General features: G+C 36.3%; 1 protein-coding gene across 2 annotated transcripts in view; it reads left to right on the top strand.

The window, feature by feature from the left end:
* The window catches only part of LOC150074994 (sodium/potassium-transporting ATPase subunit alpha-like), a 219,529-nt gene that overhangs the window by 121,536 nt on the left and 80,911 nt on the right, over nucleotides 1-17,082 (top strand). For both annotated transcript variants that reach the window (XM_090388741.1, XM_090388740.1), the window contains exons 11-13: nucleotides 1,867-2,059; nucleotides 6,319-6,494; nucleotides 11,933-12,069. In XM_090388741.1, the coding sequence (XP_090244867.1) occupies nucleotides 1,867-2,059; nucleotides 6,319-6,494; nucleotides 11,933-12,069 (506 nt within the window). The remainder of the gene's footprint in view (nucleotides 1-1,866; nucleotides 2,060-6,318; nucleotides 6,495-11,932; nucleotides 12,070-17,082) is intronic.

Here is a 17,082-nt window from a genome sequence, read left to right as displayed (position 1 = left end):
AAATTTTGAGTATGACAATTTGGTGAATTCCATGCAATAATTTGTATGACAAAGCAAGTATTTGTTTTTGTCATACAGCAAAATGTAAATTTTGATGTATGATAAATAAATGCAAATTTTTAACATACTGTGCAGTAAATGGTTAAATTAGTGATCATGATATAGTTCATGTTTTTATATTTAATATTAATTGTACTTTTGTATGACAGTATTATCTAAACAAAATACTGTTTTATTACCACCTCTTGCTCACTCTCTCTTCTTTTTTTCTCTGTCTATTTGTCATGTTTAATATAAAAGTTGATGAACTTTTTGATTGTAACGTGCATATAGAAGTTTTACACTATTCAGCATGGTACCAAAAAGAAAGCTACAGATTATCAGGATTATCAGTAATGGATAAAGTCTGTAAAAGGGCTTCTTCCTAATATGCTCTATATATTTAGAAAATATAGATGCAATTTCAAAACAAGCAGAACACACCTAGTCCCTCAGCAATATAAAACTAATGAGAAGTGCTGGTTATTTAGATGTAGAATGGAGTGTTTAAATGTTTTTTTTTTTTTCAGCCCTTAGAAAAGAACATTCCTTTAAATGAAACACTTATTAGTGAAAAGGCTGAATGAACAACCAATTTGCTAAAGAATCTTAATCGTGGATGACTAGTAAATTTCCAAAAATAAACCATTTCATTTTATGAAACATTTGTGGAGAAAGTTGAAATGTTAGTGAGGAGACCTATAATGGATGCCACAAATTCCTTTGAAATTCTAAATTATTACGTTCCTACTAATATATTCAATGCAGAGACTGGTTTTAAGAGTTTTTGCAATGACACTAACTTTTAAAGGTGATAATTATAGTAAAGAGCATTTAAACCCTTCTTTTAGCAACAACATGAATGGAATATAAAATAAATCTTTGACGGCATAATGCTTCTCAGCTGTAAAAAAAAAAAAAAAAAAAACTCTCCCTACTTCTTGAATCATAAGGATAACAGCTGAAAATTTTCTAAATAGCTGCTTAAGCTAGATCGTATCATAAAAAATAAAACAAAAAAAAATTTATTGATAACTGCACTGCTTCATACAGCTATTCCTACATTAACTGTTTTGTCTACTTTATTCCTCCTACATTAATATCTGCTTTATTTAAACTCCTGGCACTAAACACTACAGCAAAATATCATTCAGAATATTAAGAAAAAATATCACGGTAAGGTCATACAGAAGGGCATTCATGCCATAACATTGGATGACAGAAATGCTCTTGGAATCGTTCTACTGCAGGCTATAAGAATAGCAAGCAAGGTAAAGCATGACATGCTGTTACTGAAACACAAATTCAAATTGTTTCAAGTTAGATTTCCAATAATAAGATGCATATTGTGAAAAGGATGCAAGTGTTCCAAGCAGTAGATGGATGGAACACTTCTGTTCCTGCTTTGGGCATTAATGAAGCAGTTTCATTTGACAGTTTTGTAAATCTTGAATTGTGATGTTAGAATTAGCTAATTCAGAGTCTCTCAGGTATGAACACAAGAACAAGAGTGTGAAATGAGGACTGTGACATGAGGACCATGTTGAAGGAATTAATATATCCACTTGCTAGGAAGCATGGAAATTTATATTTTAAAATAGTTCTACATTTATAAGGTGGTTTTTGTTTATTTTATCAATTTGAGTGGTAAAACAGTATTAGCAAGGTCTACTGTATTTTTAAAGTTTTATTTATAGAGTAAGTTAATTTTAATGTTGAAATTTCAGTAACTCTTTTTTTTATAATCTCACTTCATTGAGACTGTATATAAAAGCATATCTATATGACTTTAAAATATATATTTATTCTTTATTTTTTTGTGTATAGGTGACAATACATGATATAGATGACCCAAATGATCCTGGCTATTTGCTATGCATGAAAGGTGCTCCTGAGCGTATTTTGGAACGGTGCTCAACCATTTTCATTGGTGGAAAAGACAAAATACTTGATGAGGAGTTGAAAGATGCCTTTAATAATGCATATTTAGAATTAGGAGGTCTAGGAGAAAGAGTAATTGGTATTTTATTAAAATTTATATTTATTTATTTTTTTTTTTTTTTTTTGCAAAATAATTTTTGCTGTGCTCTCAGTTAAAGGACTTTTTTCTTTTTTTTTCCAGTAGTTATAAACACATAGCAGAAAGAAAAATCTTCATATATAAAGAAAATGTATTTAATCCAAACATTGCTAATACAGTAAAGTACAATTAAAAAAAATAATAATTAATGTACAGGAAGATGATCCTTTTTTTACCAAATATTATACATATAAAATATGTATGCAAAGAGCAAAAATATGCAAGATTACAAACCTACTTGATTTGCACTACACACAGTATTTGAGACAAAAATATATCAGAACTTTGTGAGATAACCCTTCTCTGTCTGCAACTTTTTGAAGGGTGCTAGATTTTTGAAATGAAATGCAGAATTATAAAGAATAGAGTACAATTTAAAAAAGAAGAAAAGACTTTCATCTGCTGAAACTTCATTTTGTCAGGAACCAAAACTAACTTATGGAAAAAAAAAACTAAGTGATGTAGCACTTTTATATGAAGAGTATAAGGAGATTAAAAATAGAACCAGTGGGGAGATAAGAAAAATAAGAGTATTGGGATAGGTTTCAAAAGAATTAGAACATGATTTCTGTTAGCACAAAAAATAAGATTGAAATCAAATGAATATCATGGGTAAATTATTTTAAAAAATTATATACAAGTGAAGGGCAACAAATATTAGAAAACAAAGAAAATAAGATCAGTGAAGCAGACAGAATTAAATTCTGAAGAAATTAAAGGAATAATAGGAAAACAGAAAAATAGGATAGTACATGTAGAAATAAAATAAGTTATTCAAATATTGAGGAGAAAAGCTGACTATAGAACTAATAGAATTATTGAAACAGATCTTCAAAGAAAAGAACATAAGTGATTGGCAAAAAAATAACCATACCATATATAAAAAAGAGATAAGCAATTGCCAGAAAATTACAGGAGTATCATCCTCACTAACAGAAGATATATCGTGAATCATGTTACCATCCTGAATAAGGTAAATGTTGGAAGTGATCACAGAATGGTAAGATGTACACTTGATATAGATGTAGGAAAGGAAAAAACTGACTCAAGTAAATAATACAAAGGTCTTTCAGATAACAGAAGAGGAGAAAAAGCAGTATGTACTGGAACTTAAGAACAAGTTTGAGCTTCTGCAGACTGCTTAGGACCAAGATATCGACGACGAATACTACAACTTTCTGAAAATGATAAAGCCCAAGAAATCTATAGGGAAAAAGAAATCCAAAGAAGAAAAAATTAGTCAAGAAACACTTGTTATGATGAACCGAAGGCGACAAATGAAGAGCAAGATAAACACTGACAAGGAGAAAATTGAGTATACTGAGTTATACAAAGCCATTAGAAAGAGACTCAGAGAGGACATAAGAAGATTTAACACAAGAAAAGTAGAACAAGCATTAAGGGAAAACAAAGGATTTAAATCAGCAGCCATGAGCAATAATACAGAAAGAAAAATGGTACTGAAACTGAAGAATAGCAATGCTGTACTTATAAATAGCAGAGAAGGCATAATTCAAATAGCAGAAGACTACTATAGAGAATTATACAAGGAGTGAGGGAATGATGCCAGCAGTGGGGAAGATGGATTGCAAATTAGCAACACATATGACATACATGATATTCTTCCTGATGAGGTAGAACATGCATTGATGAAAATGAAGAATCAGAAAGCCCCGGGGGAAGATGAAGTTACTGTAGAGTTGTTAAAATTGGGAGGAAGAGACATAACACAGAAACTGGCAAGGCTCTTCACAAAGTGCATTGGCGCCTCCGTAGCCAGGTGGGAAGGAGCAGCAGTGCACAGCACACGCTTCTTGATTAGACCGGGGTTCGAGCCCGTCACCACCAAATACGGAGGATGCGGAAAGGTCAGGGAATGACCACCGCATATCTCGGAGCAATATGGCCTTAGTTGCTAATGCTCCTAAAAACTAAAATAATAACAACAACAAAGTGCATTAGAAAAGGTGTTATGCCCAAGCAGTGAAATAATGCAATCATAGTTTTGCTGCACAAGAAAGGAGATAAATCAGAAATTGGAAATTATAGACCAATTAGCTTGATATCCCACATCTACAAGTTTTTCACAAGGGTCATTACTAACAGATTAGAAAGAATCCTTGATGAGAATCAACCGAAAGAGCAAGCTGGCTTTAGGACAGGATTCTCAACTATCGATCACCTTCACGTAATATCACAGCTAATGGAGAAAGCAAATGAATATAAAATAGCATTATGCATGGCATTTGTGGATTATGAAAAGCAAATTTAAAATTGAGAAAGGAGTTTGACAAGGAGACACAGTATCTCCGAAGCTGTTTACTGCTGCCCTTGAGGAAGCTTTCAGAAGATTAGACTGGTCGCAAAAAGGAGTCGATGTGAATGGAGAGTAACTAAACCATTTACGATTTGCAGATGACATTGTGGTCATAAGCCACGGTCCCAAAGAATTAGAGGAAAATCTTAATCAGTTATGCAGAGTTAGTAAGGATTTTGGACTAAAGATGAATATGGCTAAAACAAAAGTAATGATGAACAAGTATGACACAGAAAGGGACATAATGATTGAAGGAGCAGTAATTGAAAAAGTGGAGTCATATACTTATCTGGGACAAGTTATTAGCTGTAATAATGATAAATGGCTAGAAGTCAAGAGAAGAATAAATTTTGGATGGAAAACATTCAGGAAATATAGTCACATACTGAAGAGCAATATCCCAGTTTGTCTGAAATGTAAAATAATGAACCAACGTATACTCCCCACCATGACTTACAGAAGTGAAACTTGGGCACTCACCAAAAGAATGGAAGAGAAGCTGAGAACTACACAGCAAAGAATGGAAGGGAAGATGAGAACTACACAGCGAAGAATGGAACGAATTATATTGGGAATCAGACTGTTAGACAAGAAGAAAAACACTTGGATTAGGCAGCAAACTCAAGTAAAGGACATTCTTATCAAAACTAAAGAACTAAAATGGTCTTGGGCAGGACACATAGTCCGAAGACATGATGACAGATGGACTAAGAAAATAACAGAATGGTACCCAAGATGAGCTAGAAGAAAACCTGGAAGACAATGGCAGAGATGGATAGATGAAATTCATGAGTTTGTGGGTAGTAAATGGATGGCCATTGCACAAAACAGAAGGAACTGGAAAGTTGCTGGAGAGGCCTTCATCCTGCAGTGGATTGAAAATGGCTGATGATGATGATGATACAGGAGTATAAATTTATTGAACACTTCATTGAAAAGTATTAAGTATACTTTTCAATATATATACTTGTATACTTACCTTTGTAAGCAAAAGTATACAAATTGTATACAAAAGTATACAATTCAAAAAAAGATATTAGAAAAATTAAATTACCAATTAAGTGATGAGCAGCAAGGATTTAAGTAAAAATATACACTTTAACAACATATGCAGCTGAAACAAGAAATACAATAGCTAAAATAAATAAATGAAACCATAGAAATGAAAACACTAGGGAAAATAACTAAAAAAATACTAGGAGATAAAGTTAAAAATTAGGAAATCAGAAAACAATGTAAAATTCAACCTATAAATGCAAAGTAACAATATCAGGAAAAAACTAACAAAACTGCCCACAGATCAAGGCTAACCAATGCAATCTTTCATTCCATAATGAAGGTTGTCTTCTCAACCTTTGACTCCAAATCTTGCAAAGCTGGTTGCAAGCAAATGGAGTCAAGTGTCTGGCAAAAAGGCCTAGATTACCTAATTTCATGTATATTCCTTCGTTGAAATATTGTATTATCTAGAATAAACTTGTTTTTCATTATTCATTCTGTTGTTTATTCAGACTATTCTCAGCTGCGAGTATCAGTCAGCAATGAGCAACAACTGAGAAATTAAAAAGCGTCTTTAGGCTTAGCAATGGCAAGGTTTGTAGGTTGTGTGTGGTCTGTGGGAGGTACACTAATACAGGAAATGGTCTTCGGCCCAAATGAGTTTGACACCCCGTCTTACAACAATAAAACTTAAATTTTATAAACACTTCCACAATAAAAGCATACCTTCATCATATTGTTTAGTACAATTTCTTTAGTATGGTTTTTATTTTAAATATATAAATTTATTTTTACAAGTTACAACTTCTAGTATGGCATTCCAATAGGAAAAAAAAAAAAAAAAGCCCTGCTTTTATATTTCTAATTGTCTGAATTATTCCAGGATTCTGTGATTTGAAATTACCTGCTGATAAATATCCTCATGGGTATCCTTTTGATGCTGATGAGCAGAACTTTCCATTAGATAATTTACGTTTCATAGGCCTGATTGCAATGATTGATCCTCCACGTGCTGCAGTCCCTGATGCAGTTGCTAAATGTAGAAGTGCTGGCATAAAGGTAAATATTTTATATATACTATATGTTGTGATTATATACAGCATTCCCTTGACTGGTGATTGTAATTGGTTTCATGAAAATGATGATAAACCAAGTTATTATTAATCATGTATACAAAATATGTGATAATATTCTTAATCTGTTCCAAGACCAGCAGAACTTTTTCACAGAAAAAGTGCTTTATAATATAGCATTTCATATTAGTTAGTAAATATTTATGCTAACATTGTTGCAAGATATCCCTCCTCATAAGTCTGATTGCAGAGAGCAAACAGAGCTTTTGAATTGCCATACTGGAAATTCATAAGCTCTGCTCCATGGAAGGATATTGCAATCAATCCCTTCACCTGGTTCCAATGATACAGAATTCTTTTGGACTCTAATGCAATTGCCATAGAATCATCCTGTTCTCTTTCTACTGTTATGTTCAATCATAGACTAACTGTTGCAGTTCCTCAGTGGTGGTCTCCCTTTCATGAGACTGAACCAGGTAAGCATCTTCCCCATCCACTTTAAGTTGTATAGATTGTCCAAAAGAGAGAATTTCTTGAATAATATTAGAATAAACTTTGAAATTCTCAATCTTTCTGGTTAGCTGGACAAAGATTTCTAAAACAACAATTCAGGCAGTGAATTGTGACTTCTTGCCATAACATTTCTTACACCCTCCAGGATATTGAGCTTTGTCTTATAAATTTTATTCAGTGTCATGCCCTTACCACTTGAAGTTGCTTCATGGCATTTCCTAAACACCTTTATATTATGCCTCTTGAAGTTGACTAACACTTAGTATTAATAGTGGAAAATGATGCAGAAAAGCAAACTATGTAGCAGCAGCCATAAAAAAAATCCCATTTCACCTATCCATTCCCTCCAGTTTCTATTTCTTTCTGAATTTATTCAAACTATCCATTTACACAACAATGGATGGAAGCTTGTTCAGGCAATCAACTACCCATTGGCTGAAGACAAATTTCTGCACATCTATTCTGCAACCATCCTATCTCAATTTCAATTTATGCCTCCTAATATTCATAGTCTGAGCAAGAGGAAGAATCCCATTAGCATTGAGCTTACTCAATCCTTTCAAAGCCTTAAATCAGGTCATCTTGCAGGTGCCTAGTGTTCAGATGCTGCAGTTGGCAGAATTGAAGCTTTTTTTGGTAAAAGCACTCCTTTGTCCCACTCACCAATCTTATGAAATCTCGCTGCCTTTCTCAGTACCAAATCCAGCAGCTCTACATCCTGAAGTGAAGCAGCCAGACCTGTATACAGTACTCAAGATGTGACCTAACTATGGCCGTATACAAAAGGATAACACCTCCTTGTCCCTACTAGCAAATGTGCTCACAGATATTGTAGAAATGTTGAAAAATCATAGTAAAATTTTGCCATATAAAGCAATAAACTATCTGCACAATTTACACAACTTTGATTCTTTTTGCTTATGTATACATTGTTTATTAAGCAACAACACAAAGTCAAGTTATTCATTGCATTAAAAAAGTGTAATTTTGCACACCACTGGTAACTGTTCCTCTTTACAGGTGATTGACCTTGTGTTGGAGCTGTTTCATTTAAGAAAGTAGGATAGATACACACGAACACTTTTCCAAGAATTTTTTTAATTTAAACAATACAATACAACTTTACAGTTAACTTTTTAAATTAGATAATAATCGTAGAAATTATTTTTATTATATTAAAAAAAATAACTATTCTAGAAATAGAGAAGAGAAATGGAAAAAATTATAGAGACAGATTACATTTTATCTGTTTGAAACATATTTAACCTGTATGGCCCTGTATTTGAGGCAGTATTTATTTTTGTGTGTTTCTCAGAAATTTAACTTAGTAAAATATATAATATATTTTGGCATTAGCATTAGTAGAGGCATATGATACAAAAAAGCAAGCTTATGCAGCATCAGCCAAAAAAAAAAAAAAAAAAACCGCTCCCATTTCACCCATCCGTTAGTTCGAAATACCCGTCCAGCTGAGCCTTAAATTTATTTAGGCTATCAACTTCCACAACAAGGGATGGAAGTCTGTTCCACCAACCAACTACCCGCTGGCTAAAGGCAAATTTCCGCACATCTATCCTACATCTGTCTTTCCTCAATTTGAATTTATGCCCTCTCAGGTGATTATTCTGAGCAAGAGGGAGAATCCCATCGGCATTGAGCATGCTCAAACCATTCAAGGCTTTATACATCTCTATCAGATCACCTCGCCGGTGCCTAGTCTCCAGACACTGTAATTTGCAAACCTTAAACCTTTCTTTGTAAGAGCAACCCTTTGTTCTATTTACTAATCTTGTTGCCCTTCTCTGTACTTGTTCCATCAGCTCTACATCCTTCTTGAAATGAGGCCTGCACACGTGTATACAGTACTCAATATTGACTTATACAAGGAAATAATCACCTCCTATCCCTGCTAGAAAAATTCCTGTATACCATTGACAAGATGCCATGAGCTACTCTTGCAGCCCGTCTGCACTGTCAGAAAACTTCATATCTGCCTGCACAACCACCCCCAGGTCCCTTTCATTCTCTACCACTGTCAGTGTAGTACCACAGAGTTGATACGTTGTTCTGGGGTTACTCTTTCCCATATGTAGTACTTTACATTTGTCAATGTTGAACTTCATTTGCCACCTCTCAGCCCATCTGCTCAACCTTTCCAGGTCCTGTTGCAGCAGCATAGTGTCAGTAGTGTCCTTGACAACCCTGCCAACCTTTGTATCGTCTGCAAACTTGGACATTAAGCTTGATATACCATCATCAATATCATTTATAAATACAGAAAACAATAATGGACCCAACACTGAACCTTGAGGGACTCCACTAATAACATTAGTCCACGACGAGCAGTGTCCATTGATTACCACTCTGTCTTCTCCTGCTCAATCTCTTTATCCCTAGCAGCAATTGGCCTCCAATGCCACACTGCTCTGACTTGTGCAGCAGTCTTCCATGTGCAACAGTATCAAAAGCCTTTCTAAGATACAAATATATAATATCAAAGTTATTTCCTGCATTCAGTTCTTTTGTGACTGCATCATAGTATCCAACCAAATTGGTCAGGCAAGACTTTCTCTTAACAAAACCATGCTGTGTCCGAGCTATAACTGAAGTCTTGTCTAGATGATCCTGCAGTGCTTCTTTAACCAGTGCCTCCATTAATTTTCCTGGAACAGAAGTTAAACTCACAGGTCTATAATTACTTGTGTCAGCCTTTGATTCTCCTTTGTGAATTGAGGTCACATTTGCACATCTCCAGTCTATGGGTACCTCCCCTGAGTCCAAAGAAGCTCTCATAATTATGGCTAAGGGTTTGCTTACTTCCTGTGCTGCCCTCTTTAATATAACTGGATAGATCCCATCCACCCCGGGTGCCTTTTTTATGTTTATCCTCGACAATTTCTCCTCCACTTTCCTCTCAGTTATTACAAAATCATCCAGCTCACTGCCAGAGTTTATTTCATCTCTGGCATTTCCCTTCCTGAATAACTCATGTGTGAATGTAGATGCAAAATACTCATTTAGTTTGTTAGCCACCTGAGCAGGATCCTCAACTGTTGATCCATCAATATCCAGTGGACCAATCTGATTCATCTCTTTCCTTCTAGAGTTTACATAGGTAAAGAAATCTTTTCTGTTTTTCTTTGCATCTTTTGCCAAGGATTTCTCATAATCTGCCTTTGGCTGCCTAATCTCCTTTGTGACTTAGTTACAGACCAGCTTATATCTATCATAGGCTTCCATGTCACCCATTAATTTATATGTATCCCATGCATTTTTCTTCTCTGCCATATGTCTTATTAGTTCATCTGACATCTATTTAGGCCTAAACCTTGAACAATATTTCTTAGTTGGTATGTAAAGCCTAGTAGCTTCCAAGAGAAGTTCTTTAAATGCGTCCCATTTTGAATTTGCTGTTGGTAACATCATCAGTTGGTTCCACTGTATAGAATTTAAATACTGTCTCAAACCATCATAGTCACCTTTACGAAAGCAAAAACCCTTTCCTTACCTTTTACCTCTTTGAGTAAATCCCACTTCAGCACACTGTGATCACTGCCACCTAGTAGTTCCTTTATCTGCAGATTCTTAATGCATGAAGGATCGCTACTGATAATCAAATCAAGAGTATTACTGCCTCTAGTTGCCTCCCGAACATGCTGATGTAGATTCCAGTTCTGCATTCCTTATATCTATGTGACACCACGTCTCTGATATCCCAACAATATCTGCCTTTGATGTTTTGAGCAATACCTCAAATTCATCAAATTTATTTACCAAACTCCTAGCATTGGTGTACACGCAAGCATACATGCTCCTGTTCCTATTCTTAGCTATCCCCTAACACAACCCATGTGTTTTCTTGTACCGCAATGACTCCCAGCAGTCTCTGAATAACCTGCATCTTGTTTTCCAGGTTGCTGCTCATTCCAATAGAAGCAGTGCAAGAATCACTTTCACCTCTGTTAGTGGCTACTGTTAATCTATTAGTCCTTGTATCCTCCCAAGCTAGCAGTTTTCTGACTCACCTAACACTGCCTCAATAGCATCAGCAAGTATTCTTGCACCCTTTCTATTTAAGTGTATCCCATCCCTGTAGAAGCAGTCTCTCCTGTTAACAAGTGCAGACCAGGCTAAAAAAATTCTACCCCCTTGAGCCTTGCACAATCTTTCCAGGGTCGAATTGATCGACAAGGCTCTCATCATATACTCCCTCCTATTGTGTCTGTGCTGAATTGCAGACATTTTCAAATTCAACCCTAATTTTACTGAGCATTACTACTTCATAAATTTTAAAAAAATATCATGTATACTCCAGAATGACTGCATAGTCGGAGGAGCATTCAGAATAGTAAACACAAGAACATCACCATATTTATTAATCATATAAACTGGAACCACAGTCAATTCAAACATGTGTAATACATGTCATATGTAATACATATGACATGTATTTCATTTGGCTACATGTTTATTCACTATTTATTAATATTATTGTATTTACCTTAAAATTAATGTCATTTGTTCATCTGTGTAGAGCTCCTACATGATGTGATAACTGCTTGGCTGTCACCTACCTATGCAACCTACTGATCAATTTTAGGAAAGACAACTTTTGTTTTAAGGGGAAAAATTATTTCCTCTGTGCGCTAAATTTATTTGCACTGTGTGTTTATTTTTTGTCTGAATTTCTGTGCGTTTCCTTATAAAATCAGTCATTTTTGCCTCACCTAGTTATTTCTATGCAATTGGTATCCTTACTAATTATCCCATAAATATTTGAGTTATTTTATTTTATTTATTTTATATTTTTTTAGCACACCCCTACCCAATGATGCATGTTCATTCTACCATTGTGAAGTAGTTGAGTGGTACATTACCGACTCCTGTAATATGAATGCTGTTTTCTTTTAGGTTATAATGGTGACTGGAGATCATCCCATCACTGCAAAGGCCATTGCAAAATCTGTGGGTATAATTTCAGAAGGTAATGAAACTGTTGAAGATATTTCCATTCGCTTGGACATTCCAATTGAAGAAGTTAACCCAAGGTAATAAGTTAATGTTTTTTTTAATTATTTATTTTAACCTTTGTTGATTATTGGGATAACTTTACTCCTTTTTTTCTTTATAATTTGTTCTTACTTTACTTAAATAATTCTGTTCATTGATGAGTCACTTGCACTGCTTTCTAAGATAATTTTTTCATCATACAGTTTCCTGTTGAATAGGGTGAAAATATATCAGAGTTGTTAATATCTTGTACAAGTTTAAATCCATTTATTTAATGCCTTGAATACTGACTGTTTTTAAAGTAATTTTTAAATCTCTTGAAATCAAACACAGTTTATCATTTTTCCAGTGAAAGAAGTTAATCATCTAAATCAGTTAATTCATGTATAATCAATTGAAGATAGCTTTGATATATGGTTTGGACATAGTGTGCATAGTGTTAGGGTCAGGCACCACCTGTGGTTTTCCACATCTGCACCGTATGTACACTGTGAAGAAATACGGTACTACTGTAAATGCCAGAAAAGTGTTGTATGTGACATTGTGTTAGGATCTGTTGTGTGTCTTGGCATTTGGCCACAGGACCCCACCAGGAGAGATTGCTTCTACAGGGATGAGATTTTTGCACTGCTTCTATTGGAATGAGCAGAAGCCTGAAAAACAAGATGCATGGTATTTCAGAGACTGCTGGGAGTCATTGCGGTACAAGTAAACACATGGGTTGTGTTAGGGTAGCTAAGAATAGAAATAGGTGCATGTATACTTGCGTGTACACCAATGCTAGGAGTTTAGTAAATAAATTTGATGAATTTGAGGTATTGCTCAAAGCATCAAAGGCAGATATTGTTGGGATATCAGAGACTTGGTGTCACACAGATATAAGGAATGCAGAACTGGAATTTGGGGAGTACAACGTCTACAGAAAGGATAGGAAGGGAGGAGGGGTTATGCTATTAGTTAAGAAATACATAAAATCCAAGGAAGTGAAGCCAGTGGACATCGCTGGACAGTGCAGTGTCGAGTCAGTTTGGTGTGACATAAGCATTGGGAGATCAAAATTGAGAGTAGGAGTGTGCTATAGGCCTAATGACTCTGATGAGTATAATAAGAAACTGTACAGGGAAATAGAATGGGCCAGTAAATCAGAGAGTCTTATAATGGGAGACTTTAATTTCCCAGATATTGACTGGAATTTGGGGGCTGGTCACTCACACACTAGCAAGGCTTTTGTGGATTTATTGGATGATTGTCTTCTACATCAGCATGTTCGGGAAGCAACTAGAGGGAGGAATACTCTTGATTTGATTATCAGCAGTGATTCTTCATGCATTAAGAATCTGCAGATAAATGAACCACTAATTGGCAGTGATCACAGTGTGCTGAAGTAGGATTTACTCAAAGAGGTAACTACCATTAGGGGTAAAGGGAAGGGTTATTGCTTTCGTAAAGGCGACTACGATGGACTGAGACAGTATTTAAATTCTATACAGTGGGACCAACTGATGATGTTACCAACAGCAAATGCAATATGGGAAGCATTCCAAGAACTTATCTTGGAAGCTACTAGGCTTTACATACCAACTAAGAAATATTGTTCAAGGTTTAGGCCTAAATGGATGTCAGATGAACTGATGAGGCATATGGCAGAGAAGAAACATGCATGGGATACATACAAATTAACACATGACACAGAAGCCTATGATAGATACAAGTTGATCTGTAACCAAGTTACAAAGGAGGTTAGGCAGGCGGAGGCAGATTACGAGAAATCTTTGGCAAGGGATGCAAAGAAAAACAGCAAAGAGTTCTTTACTTATGTAAACTCTAGAAGGAAGGGGATTAATCAGATTGGTCCACTTGATATCGATGGGTCAACTGTTGATGATGCTGCTCAGGTAGCTAACAAACTAAATGAATATTTTGCATCGACATTCACACATGAGGAGTTATTTAGCGAGGGGAAAGCCAGAGGTGTATTCAACTCTAGCAGTAAGCTAGAGAATCTTGTAATAACTGAGAGTAAAGTGGAGGAGAAATTGTTGAAGATAAACACAAGAAAGGCACCCGGGGTGGATGGGATCTATCCAGTTATATTAAAGGAGGCAGCAGAGGAAGTAAGCAAACCCTTAGCCATAATTATGAGAGCTTCCTTGGACTCAGGGGAGGTACCCACAGACTGGAGATGTGCAAATGTGACCCCAATTCACAAAGGAGGATCAAAGGCTGACACAAGCAATTATAGACCTGTGAGTTTAACTTCTGTTCCAGGAAAATTAATGGAGGCATTAGTTAAAGAAGCACTGCAGGATCATTTAGACAAGACTTCAGTTATAGCTCAGACACAGCATGGTTTTGTTAAGGGGAAGTCTTGCCTGACCAATTTGATTGGATACTATGATGCAGTCACAAAGGAACTGGATGCAGGGAATAACTTTGATATTATATACTTGGATCTTAGAAAGGCTTTTGATACTGTTGCACATGGAAGACTTCTGCACAAATTGGAGCAGTGTGACATTGGAGGCAAATTGCTGCTGTGGATAAAGGGGTGGCTGAGGGGGAGAAGACAGAGAGGTAATCAATGGACACTGCTCATCGTGGACTAATGTTATTAGTGGAGTCCCTCAAGGTTCAGTGTTGGGTCCATTATTGTTTTCTGTATTTATAAATGATATTGATGATGGTATATCAAGCTTAATGTCCAAGTTTGCAGACGATACAAAGGTTGGCAGGGTTGTCAAGGACACTACTGACACTATGCTGCTGCAACAGGACCTGGAAAGGTTGAGCAGATGGGCTGAGAGGTGGCAAATGAAGTTCAACATTGACAAATGTAAAGTACTACATATGGGAAAGAGTAACCCCAGAACAACGTATCAACTCTGTGGTACTACACTGACAGTGGTACAGAATGAAAGGGACCTGGGGGTGGTTGTGCAGGCAGATATGAAGTTCTCTGAGCAGTGCAGACGGGCTGCAAGAGTGGCTCATGGTGTATTGTCGATGATATATAGGAATATTTCTAGCAGGGATAAGGAGGTGATTATTCCCTTGTATAAGGCAATGGTCAGACCACACCTAGACTACTGTATACAGGTCTGGAGGCCTCATTTCAAGAAGGATGTAGAGCTGCTGGAACGAGTACAGAGAAGGGCAACAAGATTAGTGAATGGAACAAAGGGGTGCTCTTACGAAGAAAGGCTTAAGTTTTGCAAATTACAGTGTCTGGAGACTAGGCACCAGCGAGGTGATCTGATAGAGGTGTATAAAGCATTGAATGGTTTGAGCATGCTCAATGCTGATGGGATTCTTCCTCTCGCTCAGAATAATCACCTGAGAGGGCATAAATTCAAATTGAGGAAAGACAGATGTAGGATAGACGTGCGGAAATTTGCCTTTAGCCAGCGAGTGGTTGGTTGGTGGAACAGATTTCCATCCCTTGTCGTGGAAGTTGATAGCCTAAATAAGTTTAAGGCTCAGCTGGACAGGTATTTTGAACGAACAGAGGGGTGAAGTGGAAGTGAGTTTTTTTTTTTTTGGCTGATGCTGCATAAGCTTGCTTTCTTGCATCAAATGCCTCTACTAATGCTAATCTGATTCATGGGTGATGATGAGGTCTAGGATATTCTTTTCTCTAGTACTTTCCCTGACATGTTCATACAAATAACAGTCTAGTTGATTTAAAAATTTTGTTCCCCATGTCGAGTTTCCTTCCCATTTACTCCAATCAATTATAGGCAAATTGAAATCATCCATAATAAGACATTGACGCTTACTTGCCCATTCCATTTGCATGTAGGGATAAGGAGGTGATTCGTCATAATCTTCGCTTTCGTCATAATCTTCGCAATCACCTGGTCTGTAGATTATTCCTACTCACATTATACCTTTGTTTCCAACTATCTCACACCATACAGATTCTATACTAGCACGTGAAACGTCTGAATCCGGGAAAGCTATCATCGCACACAGGCTTTTTCTGATAAGAAGCATTATTCCACTACCTCTTCTATCTACCCTATCCTTCCTAAATACATTATACAAGCCATACTGAAAGTCATCATCTCCTATTTCTAGGTGGCACCATGTTTTCGTAGGCCCTATTATGTCCGCGTTACTTGTTTTAACCAGCAGTTCGAATTCACTCATTTTATTGACCACACTTCTAACATTACTATATAAACAATTAAGACTTACTGTTCTTGTATATTTAACAACCCTAACACAACCGTTGAAGTTTTTTAGGCTCTCTTCCATGGCATTAGCTACCTGCTCACTTGAAACGTTTCTGCTCCCAGAACATCTTGATAATATGTCCAGTTGGGGTAACATAAGAACTCTTGAGGTACGTGCAAGAGTTACTTGGACCAATATTATCAGATAAACGCATGTCAGTATTACCCACATCCCCCCCCCTAACTAGCAGTTTCCCTGAACCTTTAAGGTATCCTCAATAATACTGGCAAAAACTTTTGCACCACCTTTGTTTAAGTGTATCCCGTCTCTACAAAACAAATTCCTTCTACCTACAAGTGTGGGCCATGCTGACAGAAATTTCCCCCCCCCCCCTAAAGCCTTGCAGAGTCCTTCAAGTCTTGAGTTAATCCACATCCACAAGGCTTTTAACATATAATCCCTCCTATCGTGTCTGGGCAGAATTGCAGACACATAGACATTGTGGCCTAGCTCGTGGCATTTCCTCAGCATGGTCCTGTATTTTTCCAATAAATCGTCAGATCGTGTACGTTTAATGTCATTTGTCCCCACATGAATAATAATATTCTCTTTACCCCCCTTAAAATCTGACAGTCTGTTGGTGACATCATTAATAGTTGCTCCCGCCAGACATACCCTGGTTCTACTCCACCTATCCTTATTACAAAAAATATTCCCCGTTTCTCTGACAATGGAGTCTCCTAATAAAACAATGTTCTTTTTAACCAGAGTAGTTTGCACTTGATTTTTCTGTTTTGAGGTCTGAATCGGGTGTGCATCACTTGGTAGATTGCTGGAATCTTGAGTCCCTGACGAGCTCCCCGATGCATTATTCT

This window comes from Mastigoproctus giganteus, chromosome 14 (assembly GCF_048544385.1).
Source record: "Mastigoproctus giganteus isolate SK-2022 chromosome 14, ASM4854438v1, whole genome shotgun sequence".
NCBI classification, from domain to species: Eukaryota; Metazoa; Arthropoda; class Arachnida; order Uropygi; family Thelyphonidae; genus Mastigoproctus; species Mastigoproctus giganteus.
The sequence above is the reverse complement of the archived record's forward strand: the minus strand, read 5'-3'. Positions and strand labels throughout refer to the sequence as shown.